This window comes from Rhincodon typus, chromosome 7 (assembly GCF_021869965.1).
Source record: "Rhincodon typus isolate 14 chromosome 7, sRhiTyp1.1, whole genome shotgun sequence".
Classification (NCBI taxonomy): Eukaryota; Metazoa; Chordata; class Chondrichthyes; order Orectolobiformes; family Rhincodontidae; genus Rhincodon; species Rhincodon typus.
In genome coordinates, this window is record NC_063338.1 from 60,955,238 (window position 1) to 60,980,237 (window position 25,000).

At 37.5% G+C, this 25,000-nt stretch overlaps 2 protein-coding genes across 4 annotated transcripts in view; one reads left to right on the forward strand and one right to left on the reverse strand.

Annotated features, from left to right (window-relative positions):
- heg1 (heart development protein with EGF-like domains 1) overlaps window positions 1–25,000 on the reverse strand; it is a 127,351-nt gene that overhangs the window by 65,422 nt on the left and 36,929 nt on the right. The gene's annotated exons all lie outside the window — the stretch shown is intronic.
- slc12a8 (solute carrier family 12 member 8) lies at window positions 556–23,592 on the forward strand. The gene is made up of 6 exons (XM_048599329.1): window positions 556–603; window positions 5,340–6,054; window positions 8,702–8,799; window positions 12,525–12,642; window positions 19,862–19,922; window positions 22,474–23,592. Exons 2-6 carry the CDS (start codon window positions 5,394–5,396, stop codon window positions 22,637–22,639), a joined length of 1,104 nt encoding a protein of 367 aa, XP_048455286.1. The 5' UTR covers window positions 556–603; window positions 5,340–5,393; the 3' UTR covers window positions 22,640–23,592.

The following is a 25,000-nucleotide window of genomic DNA, read 5'->3' on the forward strand; positions in this document are numbered from 1 at the left end:
TTACTGTTTAAAAATGTGTCTGCCTCAGCTTTGAATATACTAAATGACCCAGACTCCACAGCCTTGTATAATAAATAATTTCACAGATTCACAACTCTCTGAGGAAAGAAATTGCTCCTCATTTCTGTTTTAAATGTCCAACCCTTTGTTCTGAGATTATTTCCCCTGGTCCTAGACTGTGCCACAAGGAGAAACAACATTTCCACATATATCCTGTCAAGTCCTTTAAAAATCCTATATGTTTGAATAAAGGCACCTCTCATTCTTTTATATTCCAATACGTCCAAGTCCAATTTACTCATCCTGTCCTCATAAGACAGACCCTCAATACCAGGTATCAGCCTAGTGAACTAAATTGGTAGGCTGTATGGCATCCTTGGACCAGGTTATCCCTTATTGCCTACGCTTCCTAGAAGCAATATAACAGTAGGCCCGACTTGATTGTGTTGCATTGATCTGCAGGATGTAATACGCATGCTGAACAGACCTCTGGCAGATTGCATTATTTGCCTCACATGGTTTAATTGCTTTGACAAATAACTCTCATGCGTTGCAGGCACTTTTGGGAGAAAATGGACTCTGCAGCTTGCTATTTAATGAGAGGTGAATAAATTTTATATTAAAAGGAAAAGTGAAAGTAAATTTTCTGTACCAATTTAATTATGCTTTGGAGTATTTTAAATGTACAGGATATGTTGATACATTCTATAACCTTGTGTGAAGAAATTCATCTGCCAAATATCATTATTATAAAATTTATTAGGAAGTATGCTGATGCAACCAAAGTAATGACACACATTGGGATTTTACTAAATGGCCATTTAAATCTTTAGCTTTGACTTACCATGGATATAAATAATTATCAATGGCAGTATCCCATTTATTGGAGTGCGAGAATTAAGAGGAAGCTACGTGCTTCAGCTCTTTCTTGATGTTCAAATTACATTAATATAATTAGTTAACATTCTGTGTCTTTTATTTTGTTGAGGAAATTGTTGACTTTGGAATATTTTGTCATGTTTGTCTGCTGTTTTGCATGGCAAGCATATATGCTGATAATGTTTGTAACATTATTTTCCTGTGATATTTGGCCTAGGAAAACTCAACACTTTATCCTGAGGCCTGGATTTTCACTCACACGTTGGGTGTGCCAAGTCAGGAGAATTCTCAATTTTGTGAACCCAATCTATAAAATGGCTGCCTGTACTTCTAATATTTGGTTCTCGGGAAGGTGACTGCGTAAAGTTGGGGCAGTCAACCCCAGAAGAACTATCAAACTTGGTGGGTGTGGAGGTGGGCTGATGAAAAGACCTGCCTCGGGGATTCAGCATTATGTCCAGCTTTTAAAAAAGAATAAAAGATGAATCCTCCAACCTTCATGCCAACAAACATCTTGCAATCTCCCCAGCCCCTTGCTCCTCACATCCCCATTGTAAACTGTTCCCTAAATTATCCTTCATAATCTCCATTCTAATCTATGCCCTTCAATCCAAGCCAGTTGTCCTTTGTAGCTTCCAAACCAACTTTATGCCAACTAACGTCAACACATGCCACACCCAGATGTACAACTCTTTCCCCTTTATTGCCAGTTCCCCTGGAATCCACCATAGACAGACTTCAGAATCCCTGCAGAAATGAGATAAAATAAGATTTTAAGTGTGTATTGCAGATTGCACTATAGTGGGATACACATTTATTCATAAAAACTTATTTACTGCATTTACTTTGATTCAACAACATATAGCTATATAACAACAAACATGTTGAGCGCAACAGAAGTCACAGCCACACATTAAAGTGTAAAAAAATACTTGTAGCTGGTGCTCAAACCATGAAACAGAAGGCATTATGCATTGGCAGTGGATTGTTGTGAAATCAGTCATGCAGCAGTAATCCAATAGCCTGAGTGAAATAGCAAGCAAAAAAGCCTTTATACTGTTTCGACAGGTCCCTCTGACAGATTTGATAGTTGATTTTGACAGGTCTGTTAACAGTTCTGATGTGCTTGACAGGAATGATTCTATGCACTTTTCATGCATACCCTGCATTCTTTAACAATCCCATGGAGCACCTGATCTCACTCAAAGTGCACTTGACCTCCTTCAAAGGGACCTGATCTACCACAAAATTGTTCTTGGACCAGACCTAAATGGATATCTTGGCGACCCAAAAGAATTCACAAAGTTCTGACCTCTGAGCATGTTCAATCTGCACAGTCCATGTTTCACACTAAAAGATGGCAAAATCGAATGAAAAATTATGAAGTTAAATAATCTTCACTCATAAATGCCATTCACTATTTCTAATTATTATAAAATATATAGATATAATGTAAAGTAGAGCAATAAACATATGACCTATACATTACTTGAATTGAATAAATATTAACTATTTTAAATGAGAATGGTAGCTCTGTCCATAAGCCAACCCATGTGAGTAGTATAAGATTTGTTTCATTTTATTGACCTCTATACAGTCCAAAATGAAGAACCTAATGTTTAAAGAGATTTTAAAAAAATCAAATATCACCAAAGATTATGCAGTGTTTGTGCGACCCTATCCTTCTTTTACCATCCTTTAATTATTTATATGGCCTTAGGATACCTCTTTATCTTGGCTGCCAGTCTATTCTCATAATTCCTCATTGCTTCTCTTATCTGCTTTTTTGTCTCTTTTCTGAACCTTCAATGTTCCTCTTGGTTCTCAGTTTTATTTTCTATCTTAGACTTGTCATAAGCACACATTTTTTTTTCTTAGTTTCTATTTCCCTGTCACCCAGGAAACCCTGAAATTGTTCATTCTATCTTTCCCATTTGGAGGAATATACCCCAGTTGTACCCAAAACATCTCCCCTTTTGAAGGCAGCCCATTGTTCCGTTATTGGTTTTCCTGCCAATCTCTCGTTCCAGTCTATCATGCCCAGCTCTGTTCTTGCCCCACTGAAGCTGCTGTCTGCTAATTGATTTCTCTACCTGTAGGTTATTACATTATCCATCATCACCCTAAACCTTTTGAAAGAATGACTACTATACTCAAGATGAAAGTTTTCTGTTTAAAAAAAATTATAAATTTCTAAAGTAAAACTGATATGAAAGATGTTGTAACATGTTCTATAATTAATATAAAATGCAGACATATTAAACTATTTCAATCTGTCACATTACATTAATACATAAATGTTGGATAACTTCGCATCAATATCAATTTAAAGTGCAATTAACTTTTAAAAAAGATAGCTTTTACATAAATGCAGACTGAATAGTGATTTGGTATTTAGGAAGACACTATTTATGTTATTTAAATTTGAATGACCAAAAGCAACTTGGAAAGAGGAACACACAAAAAAGCAAAAATGATGCTGAAATGCGAAACAAAATAGTGAAATACTGAGCAAGTGGGGTGGCATCTGTGGAGGGAACCAGACAGGTGTGTTAAATCAAGATGTCTTTTCACAACAATAAATGATCCTTTTTGGAGATCCTTGTAGCTGTGGCAATCTTGATAATTCTAAGCAAAATCTGTATATAGTGAGTGATCGGTTGTGCTAATTAGGATCATGACAGACACTGGTTTCTTCCTCACTGGACGGAATGGAAAAGTCAACTATGACATGTTTTCTTACTAAGTTCATCTCACCGTTTTTCTCCAAACCTAGTCAAAATGCCGAATTGAAGAGGTGAGAGTGACTGCCTTTGATATTGATGCAGCATTTAACCAAGTAGGGCTTTAATGCGTCCTAATATAATTGAAGTTAATGGCGACTGGGGGAGCTCTCCTTTCTTTGCAGTCACATATAGCACAAAGGAATTTGTCAATGTTTGATGCTGATCATATCGATCCAATGCAGGATTATCGCAGGTAGTGCTGTTTGCCCACCCATCTTTTAGCAGCTTCACCAATGGGCTTACCTCCATCATAAGGTCAGAAGTAGGAATATTCATTGTTGATAGCGTAGTGTACTATTCATGCCTGTGAGACACTGAAGGCAACTATGTTTATGTGCAGTAAGATCTGGACGACATACTGGTTTGGTCTGATTAGTGACAAATAACATTTGTACCACACAAGTGCCAAGCAATTACTATTTTTAACAAATGAGAATCTAACCATATCTCCTTGACATTCAATGGCATTAGCATTGGTGAATTTCCCACTATCAACATCCTGGGGTTACCTCGACAAGTGTTGAATTCTCTTCTTTCTGTTGTGTTTAGAGTGTCCTAAGATTTTGTCATGCTGTGATTGTTGTGTAAGTGTGAAATGGTTTTGTTTCACACTGATGTTGCTTTTCATGTACAAATGCAGTCAGAACTTTTGCAGGAGCAATGCAGTTAAAGAATGTGTGGAGGAGGTTGTCTCACTTTGCTTTGTTTTGGAGTCAAATCAAGCCTTGATTTTCTATTTACATGACAAGTTTAGAGCTTGTGCATAGTTGCAACTGTAACTCCTGTAACTGAGATTAAAGAAATGCTGGCAATTCACTAAGTCAAATCATTTTGGAATACTTTAATTCAGTTAATGATATTTATGCTAATCTGGGAGGTAAATGAAGAAATTGCCAGCATGAATTTCTTGCCTCATTGACCGAGTGTGCAATTGAATTCTTAGATTCCAGCAATTGTTAGAGACTTCAGGGTTAATTCCTGTTTAGACACTCCCAGGAAGTATTTGTCAGGAAATCAGGAATTTATAGTTTCTGATTTGCTATCCATTTATATTAGTGAAAGGAAAATCTAAGAGCTGTGAGGTTAGAATTTCCTATCCAGCGGTCATTGTGAATGCTGGTCCCAGCTGAATGATTCTAATTTGGCAAATAATCCCTCTTGTTTTGTCTTTCTGTGTGGGATTCAAATCAATTCCCAAGAAATCAGTGCTCTTTTCCATTCTCATCTACTCTGCATGAAACTAATTTAAGAATATAAGAGAATACAGAGCAAGAATTATGTCATTTTATTTATCAAGCATATTCAATCTACACAATATATACATTTCAGCTCATGAACTTGAGCAAGTTGATTTAAATTTCTAATATAACGTTCTGGAAAGTGTTCGCTTTGAAAGCAATTGTGTAATAATCCAGGGAACCAGTCTAACTTTGAAACTTTCATTAACCCCTAACTAATTCCTTTCTGCAGATGTAATTTTCATCAACTGTGCCGCCCTTATACAATGAGTGATGATCTTTGCATATATTTTTTGCCTTTGATGCTATTTTTTACAATAACCTATTTTTCAAGAGTATCAGTTAAGACAACCTAAATATATGATATCTTTGATGTACTTTTTCGGTGGTAAGGTACAGAACTAATTATTTTCATTGTACATAATCTTATTTTCAGAAAGGACCAAATAAAACACCAGTGGCTGCAATATGTCTTGTGGGACTTGTGACTATGGCATTTATCTTCATTGGACAAGTGAATATTCTTGCTCCAATAGTCACCATCAACTTTATGCTGACTTACAGTGTAATAGATTACTCCTACTTCTCAGCTTGTATGAGCTGTGATATTCAGCAAAATGAAAAAGAAAGGAATAAAGTAAATGCTAGCACTTATAAGCCATCACAGAAGCTGAACTTAGAAGGCCCACTTAAAAATGGATCCAGTGGCCTAATAAAGGGAAATACAAATGGATCTTTACTTGAATTCAATAAAGATATGAATCAGATCTTTCAAACAGTGCCTCATGACAGGAAAGCAGAGGTGAATAAAAGCAATAAAGAAAAAGTTGTGAATCAATCCAACCGTTTAAAAAAGGTGAGAATACCTGCTAAACAGACACTGCAGAACAGTTTTATGTTGGATCTTGACAACACAAATACAATATTTAAAGAGGATGCCGACCAGGTCTCAGAGACAGAGCTTGCAGATGATCTGCCTGAACAGAATGCAAGAGACCCATCGAAACTGGATGGAGGACACCATCAGGATTTGGAAAATCCTTCTATACGTCAAGTTGTGGAAGCCCATCTCAATGTTGAAAGCAACATAATTGAACATCCAGAATTCTGTTATACAGACATAGATGACTCAACAGAAACAAAAGGATATGGTAATTGTTTTTGGAATAGTTGATCAATCTTTCAGCTTTTTTATGCAATCTTCAGAATAGTATTTAGTTAATTAATTGATGTTAACAGCTTATTTGGGCAATCACAGCTCCATCACAGCACACCGGGTGGAAAATTTTTGAATTAAGTTTTGAATGTAAGTAATTTAATCATAATGAATGGATGCCAGTCTGTTTTAGTCAATACCATTGCTAACGAAGATTAATGACCCTTCTTTTCCAAATCAAATTAAGTCCTCTCATAGACTTTCACTGTTTGCTAATAAATACAGGCCCTAAACACTTTAGCAAAAGATACTCTTCTCATTCCCATTTCCTGACTGGGCAACTCAGTATACTGAGTATGCAGCAGGTGACTGATAAATCAAAATGTGTATTGATACATTTCCTTGGGGATTCCCAATATTGACAATGCAATGGAATGAATCCTCGTGATAGATAGTATGCTAAATGGTCCCTGTAACCCTATGTCACTGTACAATTCTCTTCATTCCTGCACCAATTTGGTTGCTCTGCTATGAAATCCTTATCAATGTCTTATAATCTCGAGTCTTGATTATTCAAAAACTTCATTCGTAAACTCCAAAATGTGTAAGATGGAGCTGTCCTTACCCTGTACCATGCTAAGACACGGTTTACAAACAATATTTGTTTCCTACTTCATTGTATAATACGTTAAAATCCTGTCCGCATCAGTCTCTCCCTCTATAAACTCCCTCATATTAACTTTCCTTGCCATGTGATTCAACCTGGAGTCCTGTGCACCCCTCTTGCCTCTTTCAGGCATCTTGGTTCTAGAATTCCCACTGTAAAAAAAATCCTAATTTTTAAAAGTATCACAAAAAGTCTTCTTTTCCGTTAAGCCTTCCCGAACTTTCTGCAGGTCTGTTCTAATTATTAGTGTTTTAAAGACACAATAATAACTGGAAATTGTGGTTCAAAATCATTAGTAGAGCAAAGGGTAGTGACTTGAGATCCCTGAAGTCATAAAGTTAGAATCATTGAGTTTTTATAGCTTGGAAAGAGATCTTTTGGCCCATCTTCTCCATTGGAAGTCATCAAACATCCATAGGTTCTAACCTCATTTTCCAGCACATGGTCCATAGCCTTGTATGGTACACGTTTCAAGTGCTCATCTAAATAATTTTTAAATGTCTTGAGCGTTCCTGCTTCTACCACTCTTTCAGGTAGTGAGTTTCAGATTCCCACAATCTTCAAATTGAACATTTTTTCCTAAAATCCCTTCTCAGCCTCCTGCTCCTTACCTTAAAACTGTACCCCGTAGTTATTGATCCCTTTTACTATTGCTGTATTACTATTATTGATCCTATTAACCCTGTCTATGGCCCTCAGAATTCTGTACACCTCAACCAGATCCACTCCCAAACCCCTCAGCCTTCTCTGCTCTAATCAAAGCCTAACTAGCCTGTCTTCATAGCTGAATCGCTCCAGCCCAGGCAATATTGTGGTGAATCTCTTCTGCAACCTCTCTGGTACATCTATAGTGTGGCAACCAGAACTGCACACAGTACTCGAACCATGCCCTAACTAATGTTGTGTACAGCTCCATCATAACCTTCTTGTTCTTGATATTAGCCACGGCATTAAATACAACATCCCACTTTCTTTCTTAATTACCTTATCAACCTGTCTTGCTGCCTTCCAGAATTTATAGACATGCACACCAAAGTCCCTCTGATCCTTAGTACTTCCTAGGGCCTATCACTCAACATTTACTCTCATGCCTTGTTAGCTCTGTCAAAATACATCACCTCATACTGTCAAGATTAAATTCCATTTGCCATTGTTCAGCTCATCTGAAAAACCATCTATATCATCCTGTAGTCTAAGGCTTCCCTCTTCTTAATTTACCACATCAGCTATCTTTGTGTCACCTGGAAACGTACTGATCATGTGTCCTACAATCTTGTTTTAGAGTTCATATTTCATTTCACAGTGCACACCACCAAACCCACTGCAGTTTGGAAGATAGAAATTTTGAGAAGTTTTGAAATAGTTGAACCTCCTCCAGTTGTGTGCCGTTGTCATTTTGCATCAGCTCAGGAGTTGAAGTCATTTGTGATTTGGGCACCAAACGTCACATGTTGGAAAATTGGCAATAAGATGTCAAAAGGTAATAGATGGCATTCAAAATGCACATCACCACAGAGCCTCCATTGCAGAAAGTCTGTAATACTCCTTTATTTTTAATTGCTGTTGTCAACTTGGCACTGATTAATCATAGAGAATCTGTGGAAAATGATCTGACACTAAGATTAAATTGAAGGTGCATGCAGAGTGAAGGAGTGTAACTATTGTTTTGTAATTCCAACCATCAATGCAGCTTTATTTCAGAAATAATGTTCAATAGAAATAAAAATTACTGATTTTTGTTAAGTGTTTGACAATCCCGATACTGTTTCATATTGACAATTATCACTTTTTTTAAAAAATCATCTTGTAGGTGAAGAAAGATAGAGCTATATTAAGTTCAATGAACTAAAACATTATGCTTTGGTATACTGAAGATGACATTTCATAGAATTGAATTATTAATTTCAGACACAAGTGATATATTAGGGATTGTGAGCTATCAAAATGCTTTTATTTTGTTACTCCCGATCTGTAGGTTCCATAGAAAGGCAGAAGTCTCAGGAACCAGAAATTTACAGGATGCCAAAGTCATTTTATTCCAAACTCTGCAATCGTTGGTTGTCATTTGTTGGTGTAAGTATTTGATGGAAACTATTCAATGGCACAGCACATGGAGCATTTATGTAACACTTTCAGAATGGATTACATTAAGATTTCCTCTTATGGAAGACACATTTGCTTTTTAAAATTGGTGTAGTTATGTCCCAGCAAAATCTTAACAGTCATGTAGATTACCACTTTGTTCAATGTTGGTGCTTTGTTTTTTATTGAATGTGCCCTTTTTACATATTACCCAAAGTCAGCTATTTTAAATTTCATCATTATTCATGATTTGAACACGTTCTTTAAAATTTGAATCCATTAGGTGGATTGTTAGTTGACTGTAATCATTATTTTACTTCGATGAGATTGTGCATTCTGTCAAAACTTCCAAATGCTTTTCTGAACCATTTTAAGCACTATGCACATTGCATTTGGAGATTGGGTGATTCATTGGCTTAGCTAGCACCTTTAGGACGTCAATTTGAATACAGTCCACATTGGCTTGAAATGTCCTATGTTTATTATCTGCAAAGATACTAACTATCTTTTAATAGCCTTGCATTGGGCTGACTCAACATCTAAAAATGACTTAGAATTTTGCAGTAATTACTAATCGTTTACAGATTATACTCTACATTAGAGAAGGCAAACGCAGACTGGGTGACTGTTTTACAGAGCACTTCTGGTCTGTGTGCAAGCATGACCCTGACCTTCCCATAGCTGGTTATTTTAACACAGTGTCTTGCTCGCATATCCATTTATCTGTCCTCTGTATGCTGCAGTGCTCCAGTGAATCACAGCACGAACTAGAGGAACGACATCTCGTTCAGACTAGGCACCTTACAGCCTTCTAGACTTAATATTGAGTTCAACACCTCCAAATTCTGAACCAACTCCCATTTCTTCCCTTTCTTTTAGCTTTACTTGTTACCTTCTCTGTCACCATGTCATCTGTCCCTGTTCCACCCTACTGGGACTGTCTGTTTTTTCAAGTCTGGCAGTTAGGTACACCATTATTCTGTCATTCTCACTTAATCTGAACTATCAACATCTTTTCTTCACCAGTATTCTCTACCCCACTGCCCCCAAAACACCCCAAACTATAACATAAATGCAGCCCCCTCCACACTTGTATTCAGCTCTGATGAAGAATCAGCTAGACTCAACTTTAGCTTGTTCTCTTTCCAAGGATGCTGTCTGACCTGCTGTTATCTCCAGCATTTGTTGTTTTCAGTACAAATTCCAGCATCTGCAGTAATTTGTTCCCACAGTTTATAAAGATGTCTACCAGAATGAACAAAAATACATTGTTGGCTTGGTAAAGATGCTGTTTTATCACTCTGATTAAAAATGCACAATGAAAGTGCCTTTGTTAGATTAATCATGGGGATATTTATCTTGTGTGAAAAATTATAGAACCTGTACTGCTGATGAGTTTATCCACTGGAGATGAAAATTCATTTTAATGGAGGATTTCAATTAATAAATGCTGCAAATTATCCAGTGCCAATATATCCTTCCAGAACTGCACACTGTACTCTAGATAGGGATGAGCCAATGTCATGCGTAAACTTAGGGGGGAGTTTTGGTGAAATAGTAAAAGAAGTTGCTAACTGAGTGATTTCAAGGACTGGTTTAAGCTGAGTTAATAAGACACAACTGTTTGGAAGATTGGTTTTAGCACTCAGTAAGTTCCAAAATTAATTGCTGATTGCTATCATTTTAATTTGCCCACAGAAAGTAAGTGAGCAACCTGCAGGTTTAACATTCAAGTGTTTATTAGATGCAATCTTCATGGAGCAGTATAGGATGGCTCCACTCACCCACTTCCACCAAAGATATGGAGTTGGCTGGGTAATGTACGGCGGCAGATTTCAGATGACTGAGGGACAAAAAGAATGGTGAGATAGGCTCTTGGGATGCCACTTGCGATCTCCTACTAGATGAGGTCCGGAGGAGAAAGGGTAACCTGTCATTGGCTGTCCCTTGATGTATTCAGAATTGCAAATTTCTGCCATGAGTCTCTGATCATACTGATTCTCAAGTCACATTTCTTTGGACACCTAAGGGTAACCATGAGGTGTGGGTTGTGAAGTGTAGGATTTAATTTCTCTGATATTTGAGAGGGAAGGTAGGAAGCGGTGAACCTGTTATCATCCTGATTCCACTCAGTCAAGGGAGGGCTGGGGAAAGGAAAAAGCAAAGACCTAATGCTAATTGAAATTCTTCAGTAGAAGATTAATAGACCTCTTTCTCTGTGCGGGGAAGCATGTACACCGTATATTCAGGCCACCCACTAAAAGCCAGGGTGGCACGGTGGATCAGTGGTTAGCACTGCTGCGAGACAGTGCCATGGACCTGGGTTCGATTCCACCCTCAGGCGACTGTCTATGTGAAGTTTGCACATTCTTCCCATGTCTGCGTAGGTTTCCTCCCACAGTCCAAAGATATGCAGGTTTGGTGGAGTGGCCGTCTTAAATTGCCCATAGTGTCCAGGGATGTGCAGGTTAGGTGGGTTAGCCATGGGAAATGCAAGGTTACAGGGATAGGATCAGGGGAGTGGGTCTGGGTGGGATGCTTTTTGGTGGGTTGGTGTGGACCCAATGGGCTGAATGGCCTGCTTCCATGCTATAGGGATTCTATGATTCTAAGCTGATGTGGCCCCTGCAGGCTCACAGTGAGACGATGGAGGGCTGCCTTCTTGACTGGGGACCTGAAGCTCATAGAAGGGCTAATTCTGACAACATTCCCCTGGCCCCCACACTGTGACATGCCCAGCAAGTCTGATCACCTGACCTGCCTCTGGAGAATCCTGTTCTCCCAGAGGAGGTAGATTTGGAAGGGCTCGTAAATATGTTGGGTGGACTGAAACCCACCACCTCTTCAGCTCCACCAGAATTCAGTCCTGGGCAGGAAGATCCATTGTCATCTTCCTGTCATGACGCGAAATGAGGCCTTTAAATTATCAGGTAAGGACCACTTAACTTCCATTGTAATCAGCCCAATTGCAAAGGGCTGTTATGGAGCAGTGGTAGTGTCCCTACCCCTAACACAGGAGACCTTGGGTCAAGTCCCTCCTTGCTTTAGAGCCATATAATAACATCTCTGAACAGTTTGCAAAAGAGATTCTGTGTACAGGTGAACCAATGTCGGATATGGAAAGCATATTTTAAAAAAACATCAACCCAACTGCAAGTGAGCATGTATCTATTTCGTGTTACCAATAACTGCCTTTCTGCAGGCAGCTTCTCACTTTGGCGAGAGAGGATTCCTCTGTCAAAGGCACTCAATGCCTGTTTGAGGAATTGGGCACAGAGCAGGGACATTGCTGGGCTCCCTCCCTGCATCCTGTAACCCAAGAATTGCCCTCCTTCAACTAATTGTTTACCTTTGTTTGAGGTCCTTTGCGATTCTGCGATTAGGGATTCTGTTCTTTCAGTAGCCATAGCTGCCTCCAAGCTCCAGTCTCTGATTTGGATTTGCATTCCTGGGGGCTTGGTTCTAAATGAAGGCCTTTTTAATTGCCTGGTTGATTGGTAGGTACTCACCAGTTGTCTTTCACCAGCTGTCTTTCACCAGCTGTCTAGCTGATTGATAAGACACCCATCGAATGTCCACATAAATGTCAATGATGCTTTTGGAAATATTTCTGTGAAATTGTGTGCCAGGATTGCTCTTTGAGTAAAGAATTGAACAAAGTCAAGTTAAGACATTACACTTTATTAATTGATTTAATATTGTTATTGTTTCCATAGGCAATAGTGTCAATTGTAATCATGTTTGTGATTCACTGGATTTATGCTTTAATTAACATTGCTGTGGCATTTTTCATCTACATTTATATTGGACAAATGAGTCCAGGACTTCCTCCTGGTGAGTATGTTTAAAACATTGTATACATTATATTATGTTATAGATTTAATAATTGCCTGCAATTTTATGTTTCCCATGGCTTTGTGAACTTGAGCACCCCATTCAACCTTGGGTCAAATCCAGCATTCAATAAGATCAAGACTGATTTGGTTTTGGCCTTACCTCTACATACCTGCATGGTCCCCAATAACCATCGACTCTTTTATAGGTCAAAAATCTATCTAACTAAGGCTTAAATATATTCAATGACCTCCAGTGCTCTCTGGGGAAAAGAATTTCAAAGACCAACCCCAGTTAAAATGAATGTTAGATGTTATTCTGAGTGTAATTGGATTTTTTACATAACTAGAAATATACCATGAAATAAACGTTACATGATCAGAAATAATGAAGAAGAAGTCTTGCACATGTCAATATACTTGGAGTTATTTTCTAACTTGACATTCTTGGTGGAGAGCTTCACCTGCCAGGAACACATATGAGAAATTCAGGAATGTTCTAATTTCAATGCTAGGAAAATCAATTGCAGACTTAAATTTTAATATGCATTCTTTGGCATACAATGTTTCTCAATGGGGTCTCAAAATCTCAAGTGACTTTCTGTGTGGCTGGTGTTATAAAATTTATAGTGCTAAGTTAATGCATTTAACATAAAATGGTTCAATGACTTATCTTTTATCACCTTTTTATTTCATCCCTTTTGTTTTTTCCCCCAAATCAGTTCAACATGATTCCAGTAAAGGTTCATTTGTTTTGTAGAATGTAGTAAGAAAGATATTGTTTCATCAAACTCTGCTTCCAAGAATAAAGAACAATTGTCATTGTTTCTGTCACAAAAACTGGTTTAACTTGTACAGAATAAAGAATTAAAATTTGCCACGAATGTGTAATTACTGTTAAAACAATTAACCTGTTGGCTGTAACAGTTACTTTATTGTGAAAATTCCAGTTCACCTTGTTCCATGAAATAATTACGTTAAAGTGTAATCCCTTCAAATGCTTTTTAACACGCATTAAAATCTGAATTGCATGACTAATCACATGCTGCACCTTCTGTCTCTCTGGCCCAGTACCAACTAATGTCTAAAAGTGTTGAGTAAAGCAGATTTCTCATAACACTGAAGTTATTTTGTTTTATTTGAGAGCCCCCATACTGCAAAGGAAGCTTTTCCATTTTAGGATGAAGATTATACAATCAGACATTAGCTCACTCATCCTGTATTTTCCACATCCAATTACACGAAAAGAGAAGCAAAATACTGCACATCCTGAATATTTGAAAGAAAGTGCTGGAATACTCAGATGTCAGAAGCTCTAGAGAGTGAAACAATGTTAATTTTGGATGTGTGGCAGGAAGTTCATATGGACTATTCCAAGAAGGTTGTTTTATTAGACAATATGCGTGAATTTTATATAGTAAAGAAAATGTATGGTCCCATGCTAAACTTTATATGTTGCAACAAGGCTCTGATCACAGCAGTAGAGTCATTCATCAGAATGGAGTTGTAGCCAGTGAGGCTTACTTAGCAGGTCTGTTGTAATTTGTTGTATTAGATTGTGTTTTAGCTGCTTTAGTTCAATAACTTGCAACCATGTGATATTCTATTTTAGTCATTGTTGTTCAAATTTAAAGTGGTGTTAAGTATTGCAAATCCGCTCTTTCAGGCACTGTTATGAACATCTGGATGCAGGGCCTTCAGATATCCCTACAATAACTTATATCATTTGTGACAATTCTGCATCAGTTGGCACCACCTGTTTAGAGAAATGCATGTGTGTCCTTACTGCATTTTAGCTGGGTTGTTGTGCACTCTGCTTGTAAGTGTCTTTGTGAATGGGTCACGGGAGCCATTAAGCACACATCATTCAAAACTATGATGTTAGAGAGGTGCAGTTGAAACTATGTGAATTTTCAGACTTGTAAGACAACTAGCTACTGTACAAAACACAGCATGGAATAGCCAACTGGAAATGTATAGATTTTCAGAGCTGGAAAAGAGTCAGCTACGAAAAGAAGTAAAAAATACGTTCTGCAGTGTGAATTACATGGTGCATCATAAAGATTGGTGCATTTTCCATCTCCTGTTGCAGGAATGAAAAGCTATACAAATGATGGAATCATAGAGGTCTACGGCATGGAAATAGGCTCTTCAGCCCATATTATCCATGCCACCATTTTTCACAATTAAATTAGTCCCATATAGAGTCATAGAGGTCTACAAGATAGAATTGGATTTTTGCCCCCATACACTCAGTGTTAAAACTATGGAATATCAGCAAAGTTAATTTTAAAAAAAAGCATCAGCATATAAAAATTGCATTCCTGCTATAAGTGCTGGGGAAACTGTGCTAGAAGCACTAGTGCAACTCAGATCTCACGGTGGAACAGAAAAGCCAGACAGGAGAGATTTTGCAGTTTTTGAAGACTCATTTTGAGTCCTATATTAATGTTACTTCTGAACAGGTTTTCTTCAACATCAAGAGGAGAGGGAGATTGTTGATCTGTACATAATTACACTGAAACATCTAGCTGAATCATGTGAGTTTGAACACCTGAAAGATGATTGATTTATTGTCACATGTACCAAAGTACAGTGAAAAGCATGGTTTATGAGTGGTAAGCAAGGATGTACAGATCAAAAAGACTTAAGGCAGAGGCATTCAGGTTACATTGCAAAGGACGTGCGCTAGACAAGATCAACGTGAGCAAGATCAGCATTATTTGAAGCTACAGAGTCCATTCATCAGTCTGATAATGGCCAGGAAGAAGCTGTTCCTGAACCTGCTCATGCATAGGTTCAGGCTTCTGTATCTTCTGCCTGATGGAGGAGGTTGTAGGAGATCATTACCGTGATGGAGTAGGTCTTTGATGAGGTTGGCAGCCTTTTTGGGTAGCGAGCCATGTAAATGGAGTCCATAGATGGATGGTTAGCTTCTGTGATGGTGTGAGCTGTGCATACCACCTTCTGTAGTTTCTTACGGTCCTGGATAGAGCAGTTGCCGTACCACTCTGTTATGCACTCGGACAGTATGTTTTCAATGGTGCATCTGTAGGCATTGGTGAGGGTCCTTATGGACATGCCAAATTTCCTGAGCCACCCGAGGATGGTCTGATCAGGGATCAGATTATTTGAGATGCAAGAGATCCAGCTGTAGAAATATGTCTGCTGAGAGATGAGGAACTCACGTTCAAAAACCTTTCAACACATGCAGAAACTCTAAGGTTGTCAATCATGAGGTAGTATGGCAGAACAGATGAGACTTTGCATTTGGTGAGCCATATTCCAGGCTAAATGAAAACAACTGATTGGAATAAAGGAAAGATATTTGCAGAAAGTCAAGGCAAATGGACAAATATTGCGGAGGTCATCTCTCAAAGGGACAAAAAGCTTAATCAGTGTGGGGAAAATAGTGATGCAAGAAGCTGAATTACTTTGATCCAACTGTTTAGCTAGAAAGAAGCAAAACAAGCCTGTAAAGATGGCTGTTGAAGAGATATCAGACAAAGATTTTGATGAGTCACTTTGCACCACACAACATGTTAGCATCATCAGGTCTGAAGGTGATGAAAGATTTGTGACTGTTAGAACGATGACTACAAAAGCAAACCACAAGTGTCAGGTAGACACTAGTTCTTTCTGGAACATCATGAAGGTCAGAAGTCACATGATACCAGGCTGTAATCCAACAGGTTTATTTGAAATCAGAAGCTTTCAGAGCACTGCTCCTTCATCATGTGAAGTGAAGAAAAGCGTACAGGCCCAGAATTTATAGGCAGAGATCAAAAGATCATACAAATGGTGTGAGTGGAGTGTCAATTAATAAGTCTCCGCAGGTGATCAAAAGTGTCAGATAGTAAGAATGACTTGAAATGAAGACCTTGAAGTTAAGGGTGAGGCTATTATCATGGAACGATGCTCATGTCAAGAGGACAAATTAGGCTGAGAGCCCAAATAAAAGGAGCTGGAAAAGTAACTGACAATTCACACAGACTACATTAGCAACTTGGTAGCAGTGGAAAAAAAGTCCCTTGAAAACTGAAAGTATACATGGTTCCAAAGAATCCCAATAACGTTTTGAAGAAATCTCACTACCCTGTGCCATCTATTGGAGCAATTTTGCCACGTTTAGCAAATGCAAAGGATGTAAAGAATGGTTAGTAGCGAAGCTGGATGAAGTGGCACTTTTCAAATTATATCCTTTGGATACCATTTGAGAGATACAGATGGTTGCACACGCCATTTGGCATTTCCATTGCTCAGCTTTACATAGGAAACATACAGGAATGAATAATCTTCCTGGAATGGAAGCTGTTGTGGATGATCAATGTATGTGGAGACACAATGGAAGAAGTCATCACGTAGTATTATCAGAATCTTGGTGTGATTATTCAGTGTGAGAGAGATAGAGAGGGAGACAGAGAGAGAGGTTCGCAGTTGAACATGAAACTGAAGAGGATAAAGTTAATTGAAAGTGCCTGAAGTTAAGGATATAGGTTATGTACTGACAGCAAAAGGATATCTCCCAGATTCTGACAAAATTCAAGCAGTCGCAGAGATGAAGCATTCATCAGACATGAAAGCAACAATTTGTTGGATTTTTCAAAGAAAGTTCTTGCCTAATCTGCCATCAGGGAGTGAACCTAAATGCATGTTCATTGCTAAGGCCACAGAACAAGAAACAACATTTATTGCAATCAGACAATAATTATGATGATACCAGTGCTGAATCCTACAATGTCGATGATGAAGTCAGCTTCCAATGGGATACCAGTGTGACATGACTTAAAGCAACCTTTACGCAGCAAGATCAACCAGTTACATTTGCATCCAAGAGGTTAATGCAAACTGAACGCACTACATTGAAAGTGTGCCTGGCTATTATTTTTGCTTTTAAGCACTTTAATGCCTAAATGGGTAAGACCAAGTGATAATGGAGTCCAACCACAAATACTTCAAAACATCTTCCTCAATCTGCTTCTTTCTGCTCCAAAGTCTGCAAAAGATGTTACATCATTTGCAAAGATGTAACCCGGACAAGACACACAATCAAGGGAAACAGATCTACATTGCCAACGTGGTATCAACAGTTGAGGATACAAAGATAATGTGTGAGATCTTCCAGCAATAACTTGACATACTCTGGAGCCAATAACCTCACAGAGACATTGGATCCAAAATACCAGTGTCTTGCTCAAATCAAGAAAACTATACCATAAGATGCAACTCTGCAAATACTGTAGGAAGTAGAGATGGAGGGATGGCATGAAAGCAACAGTGATACAATGGTTGCTATGAGCGAGTATTGGTTGTTGGTCATTTTCACAGAAGAATTTATAGCCCAAGACGACATCTTGCACAAAGAAAATAAAGTTGTTATCTCTAAGGAGATGAGAAAAAATAATGCTGAATTGCATCCTTGCAAGTCATCATGAATTTGAGTCTAATCTGACAAAGACAGAAATGCCCAATGGGCCAAGTATGAGCACTGAGATTAAGGACCACCTGAGCTGGTGCAATACTTGAATCAAATACCACGTTAAACAGCTGCTTGTGACACCTGAGATATAGACAGATCACAGATGAAGCTTGGAATAGATGGCTTTACTCTCATAGGAATGAATTACCTTGTCACCATTGAAATACTTTTCTGATTACAGGGAGTTAGACCAGTTGACATCAATGACTACCAGTGAGTTTGTAATATGCTTGAAAGAATACTACAGTTGTTGTGTATTCTTGATTTTGTGATGAGTAACAATGCCTTCAATTCATGGGTGAAGAATTCAGCTACTTCATGTAGTGTTCAACACCATGCATCATCTCTACGTTATCCCCAAGTTAAATGGAAAAGCTGAAGTGGCATTGAAAATTGTCAAAAGGACTGTAAAGGAATGCGAAAATCCAACATGGATGTGTGCAAAGCACTCCTTTTAATCAAGGAATATACCTTCTGAACACATGGAAAGTAGTCCAAGACAGACAAATGTCACTCCGTACCCAAAAAAAAACTACTGAAGCCAGAAGTAACAACAGGCATGAGTGACAATATCAATTGTGAAATGACACTTTGATGAAATGCCAAGTCATTGCCAGAGCTGAGCACTGGAGAGCTGTAACAGTGCAACGCTCTCAACTAATATTAGCCAATCTCGCAACGAGGGACTTGTATGGAGCAGTTGTCACCTTGATCATGCATGGTGAACAAAAGTGAGTCTGTAAACTTCCATGTAATTATCAAAATAAATCTTTAGAACCCTGAAGCTGTTGAAAATTACATTTAATCAAAACTAAGCTTGATTGTAAGCAATTACCAAATAAGCAAGTGGAAGCAATTGACAAATACTGCATTTAATTTTGGTGCTTCTAATTATTAAAGGAAAATGTTATAGAAACTTTTGCCTCCCATTAAATGGTGACTTGCAAAAAACAAACCCCATATTAACTGCACATTCTTACATCTTTATTCAACTTGCATGATTTTCTGCATGATCTGCTGATGGGTGGATCTCCTTGCCAGGGGAAGAAAATTCTAGTATGATTTCAGAATAAATTGTAAGACATGAAATTATTTCTGAAGATGATCTTTTGTCGTCTTTAAGAAAATAGATTGTTAACAACACTGAAGCATTCTAATAATGGGTTAAGTTCATGAAAAATTATGCAGCTCATTTTATGACCTCCTTCCATTTCCCCCATACTCCTGCTGTCATTTTTAAATTACAGTAATGTGTTTGAGTTTAGTGTTAATAAATTTTATGAAATCCAGTTTTGTGTTGTTTTACAATTCTGTGAGATCCACCTTCGCCATCAGTTGAAGATACCTGCAAAATCGACAGTGCACATTTCGTTTTCATTTATATATCAAATTTGAAGGATGTAACACAACCTTTGGTATAGATAAGACTTGAGTTCTTCAGATTTGTTTTGCACTCAAAATAAGTTTTGTGATATTTTAACACTCTGCAGTTGTTCTTCTATTCACCTTGGGCTAGATTTTGGTGTGCAGGTTGATTGGGAAAGTTGGTATTTGGGGAAGCAGGGAACACAAACAACCCAAAAGCAAGTGCAGCAGAATTGACAGTCAATTTTCAACTGAATCACATTTGTTATCATTTTGCTTCTTATTACTGCTGAGAGTATTCTCAACTTTGAGCTTTTAGTTTTTTCTTAAATCTATTTCTCTTCTGCAATTGTAATTTTGAATATTTTCTCCACAGGTCTAGCGAATAACTTCAACTTTTTACATTGGATTCAGACAGTCTATAGTGAGTCAAGGAGGTTTGTAAGAGTTTCATAATCATAACATTGCAGAAATATGAAAAAACAACTATTTGGAATCTGACCCTAATTTTGTTGAAAATTATTTACTCATTACTTCATATGTGTTCTGCAGGAAACAGATCTTTGGCTCATTGTCCGTTGATGCTTCACCTGAGCTGTTTTCTTGGCAGTTTTTGTCAATGGTGATTTGCATTTCACTTTCAAAGGCAGGTCCTTAGTCTATTGTGTATGGAATGAGAACTGAACTTGCACAGTAGACCTTATTTTGACCACATGCCAGCCATCTAGCCAGCTGAGCTAACCTGCCTCCATTGCAACTTACATTACACTCAAAATCCTGCAGCAAATTTTATGGCTAAATTTGAAGCTGATGTGTATATTCAAAGAGACGTGCATATGAACAACTGTGTGTCACATCATCATTGTCTTCAAATTATGCATTCCTGACCATTTTCACAATGCCAATTAATTACCACCCTATGACTTCTTATTCTGCTTCTTCCAAACGCCAGATAGCACAGTAGAGACGTCAGATGAGAAAATAAATTATATCATAGCTTCAGTAAAATACAGGCTGAAATGATAGGAATTAGGATTTAATGTGAAGATTTCTTGTAGGAATTTCCACTGCAGAGTTTCCCCTACAGAATGCTGTCATTGCACATTTATTTTCTGGCTGAGTCCTTTTGACAGATCACTCTGTTGCTTAATTGAATTCAAACACACTGTGATTTTATTCCAAGATTCATTCAACAGATAATTCACATTTTTTTGAATATCAGACATATTGAGTGTTTTCCCATTTGTCTTCACAGTGGAAATATTTCCACACTCATAAAAAACTGATGTCAGATATTTGATAGTGGCCACAATTTACAAACAAATTAATTAAATGTGCTGAAGCTTAAAGTGTAAAATAAAATTATGCCATCAGCGAGTATGTAGTCCTGATACAAGCTGATAATTTTATTTTCAGTTGGCTGCTATTGGTATTTGCTAGAATATCAACCTGTAGTAAAGGTCTTAAATATGGATCTCGGTTCCTTGTCCTTACTTACACATTGCACTTTTTATGTCAGTACTTAACATTGCAAACTACAATGTAGACAATTATAGTGGAAAATCTGTATGATAGATGTACAAGTGTTCAAAAATGTATGCCTATTCCTTTGAATAAATATAAAATAACGTGGAAAGTGCAAATTTTCCAATGTCTGTTCTTGTGCACACTTGGAAGACAGAAACAGAAATTTCATCTTTTAATTGTTTAAGGAAGAAACCAGAACTACAACAATGATAAGAGCAGTGGGGACACAAAAATGGTTACTGATGGGTAAAGGTGTGCTGGAGACAATGGGTTAAGTCCAAACCAAGAGCATTTTAGGACCATTCTTCTGGAAAACTCCTTCCCAATATCAGTTAAACTCTGTCTCTCAATGCTGTCAAGTCCTTGGATCCCAAGCAATTTTCCCAATCAGACTCCACATGCAGACACACATGTATCCAGATTCTAGGGTCAATGTCTGTGCTCATAAGCATGTTATAAAACCATGTACGTATTTCCTAACCAGGAATCCATCAGCCAGTCAAATCTCATATTTTAGTGCCAATTTCTGTCAAAATCCAGGTTACCTCTTCAGTAATGTCAGATAAAATTCATGCCAGTGTACACTCACTTTAGATTTTGTTGCTGCCACATAAGTAAATCTACTATTCGCACTGTGCTGTGTATTCTAGCATCTAAACTTTGTTAGGGCTGAAACTGAAAATGGGGAGAGTTGTTGAATTCAATCTCTGCAAAACTTCTAGAATACCCTTTACTAAATATGAACTTTAACTCTTTTGGTAATCAGTGCCTTTTATTTATGTTTCATAAAAGTGTATGATCTGGTTTAAAGAAAGAAAAACAGACAAAACTGTGAAATCCTACTTAAGCCATTTTTCCTCCATTACAAAATGAAGGCTTTTTGAAAATAATTGCTCTTTGACTGTCAGACGTGCAAATTAAAGTGGGCACCTCCGTGTATCTATAAAACATAAACAAATCACTTGGTATCAGATGTCTGAAAGGTTATCCATATAGATATTTTGATCAGTAAAGGTACTTAACCCCTTTTAATAATGATTGTTATTTTGCTGAATGTGCATTGCCATTTTAAACAAAGAATTAAAATGTCTTTCTTGTTTTTTGTTTCCATTTCCTTAATTTTGGTCGCTATGAGCTTTGAAACACCAACTAAGGAGAAGGATAACTTCTTTCCAAGCCTCTGCCAATTCCACTTTAAAATGGCTGCTAACAGGCTCAGGAAAGCATCTTCTGTGCAACTTGTGCCATAACTTTTTCCCTCCCTCTTTTGGATGTTCTAAACTGCAGATTACAATTGAGAACTTTGCCTGTTTGACCATTTCTTTGCTTTGTTTTTTTGTTTGTGACTCCAGGCCAGATTGCTGATCCTGACCCTCAATATAAATCAGTTCAATCAGATTTTGAAACACTGTATTTGCATTTATAATCAAGTATTGATCGCAACTTATTTCTTGATTTCAGGAAAGGAACATCGCATGAGAAACAGATTATAGTGACACCCTCATTTACGACAGTCGGCATGGCAACAACTCAATTAACCGAAGAGAATGCTGACTTTGCATCGCGGGACCGCTACCATCATTCCTCAGTCATTAGTCGTGAAGTTCTCAGCCGTCATTTGAACTGAATATCCACTCTCTGTTGATCTTCTTCCTTTGTGACTGTCTTTGGTTGGCAGGCCTTGAAAGCTGTTAAAATTCTGTTGTAAAATTTAACTGCAAGTTTACGAGGTACATTCACTTTCAAGCCACTTGAGTAAGAATAGATTTAATAAAATATTAGGGTAGCTACAACATTACTACAGAGGAATACTGCTAATTTACATGCAAATCTTTAATAATTGTGAATGCATGAATGGTTTTCATGCTATTTTTAAGGGGTTTCCTTCAGTTTACATGTATTATGGTTTAATTCAGGTTTTTGCCAAGATATTTAGAATAACTTGAACAGAAATGCTGACATTTTTCTACCATATTTGCCAAATATGCTACAAGCAGTAGATGACATTGTGCTGAAGTGGACGCATTATGTTAGTTTTGGCAGGATTGCTGGCCACTCCTGATTTTCTGCGTTAAAATTTAGGAGTCAAAAGAAAGCAGATTTTGAATGTCAAGCCTATTTTTTACAAAAATGTTTGAATTCATATTGTGGGTAGGGTTTTAATAACATGTATTTGTGGCAGTTTGGGTGCAGGGAACCCTGCTTATTGATAAAATGCCTTTCTCCTTATTCCTTGCATCTAGGCTGAATATTTTCTTTCTAAATCTGAAGAATTAAGAATATTTGATGCCACAAAAGAAAGGAAATATTCAAATAGGTTCTATGGGTTGGTTAGCTCAGTTGGCTGGATGGCTAGTTTGTGATGACAACAGCATGGGTTAAATTCCCACGCTAATTGAGGTTATCGTGAAGATCCTACTTTCTCAACTGCACCCCTCCCCTGAGGCATGATGACCCTCAGGCTAATTCTGTAATGTATGTTAAATTTCAGAATTGCTGAACAAAAACTGAAAGAACTGCAGATACTGGAAATCAGAAACAAAAACAAATTGCTGGCAAAACTCAGCAGGTCTAGTAGTATCTGTGAAGAGAAAACAGAGTTAATGATTCGGCTCTAGTGATTCTTCTTCCGAACCTTCTACAGGTCTGAAGAAATGTCACTGGACCAAAACGTTAACTCTGCTTTCTTTCTATTGATACTGCCAGGCCTGCTGAGTTTTTCTATCAATTTCTGTTTTTGTTTCAGAATTGCTGAATGTTAGTTTCAAAACTTTCTTTAACATTATTATTTTTTTAAATGTTACCAAATACAGAGAAAGCCTGCATTAAATGAATAGAAATGATTACAAATGTAAGAGATTTTGTATCACTTTTTAAGTGCAATATATCCATGATCAAATAACTGAAATACTCTATAAAATTAACAATAAAGAAGACCAATATTATTAAAGAAACTGACTGAATATACCTCATTGTATTCCAGCTTAAAATGAATATAAGCAGTTCCATATATTTGAACAATGGCTACATTCAAAAAGATGATGTTTCAGGAACAGTCCACCTATATTCCCTTAAAAGGAACTAATAGGGAAACAGGGTTAAAAAATTAATTACTGAGCTCTTTGAGTGACAAAAGAGGTAGAAATTGTGATAAAGTAAGAAAAAGTATGCTTATGACAGATTTCAGGTGGAAAATACAATCAAGAGCTAGGTTGAATATATAAGGTTCAGCAGGATGGTGAAAGTAAATAAGAAAAGCAAAGATGGAGTATGAGTTGAGATTGGCAACTAACATAAGGAGGGTAGTAGAAGAAGCAGTGGGGCCAACGTTGGACCAAAACATGGAAGCAGAGAGATGGCTGAGATATTGAATGAATTCTTTGCATCTGTATTTGCAAATAAGAAGTTATTACCCACGTCATGGTGAAAGAAAAGGAAAATCAGTTACTTGAAGGATTTTAATTTCATAAGGTGGTATTGAATAGACTGCTTGTACTTAATTGACAAGATGCTGGAATTAGATGAGATGCATCCAAGGATAATGGGTGAGAGAGAACAAGTATTGCAAAGGTCCTGGCAATAATTTTTTCAGTCTTCTTTTGACTCGGGGATGATGTCAGAGGACTAAAACATTTAACACGTGTTCGAAAACCCATGCAAGAACAAGCTAAGCAACAACAGATAGTTTAACTCCAGTAATTGGGAAATTTCCAGAAACCATATTCCTGGACAAAATTAACAATCACATGGATAAATGCGGGTTAATTGAAGAAGGTAAGCATGAATTTCTTAAGGGAAAATCATGTTTAACTAGCTAACTGGAGTTTTGTTTGAAGAAGTAACACAGGGGTTTGATCAGGGCAATGCCATTGATGTGGTGTATGTGGATTTCCAATAGTGCCAGACAACAGATTTGTGAGCAAAATTAGAGCTTATGGAATAAAGGGGTAGCAACATGGATATGAAGTTGGCTGAGTAATAGGAAACA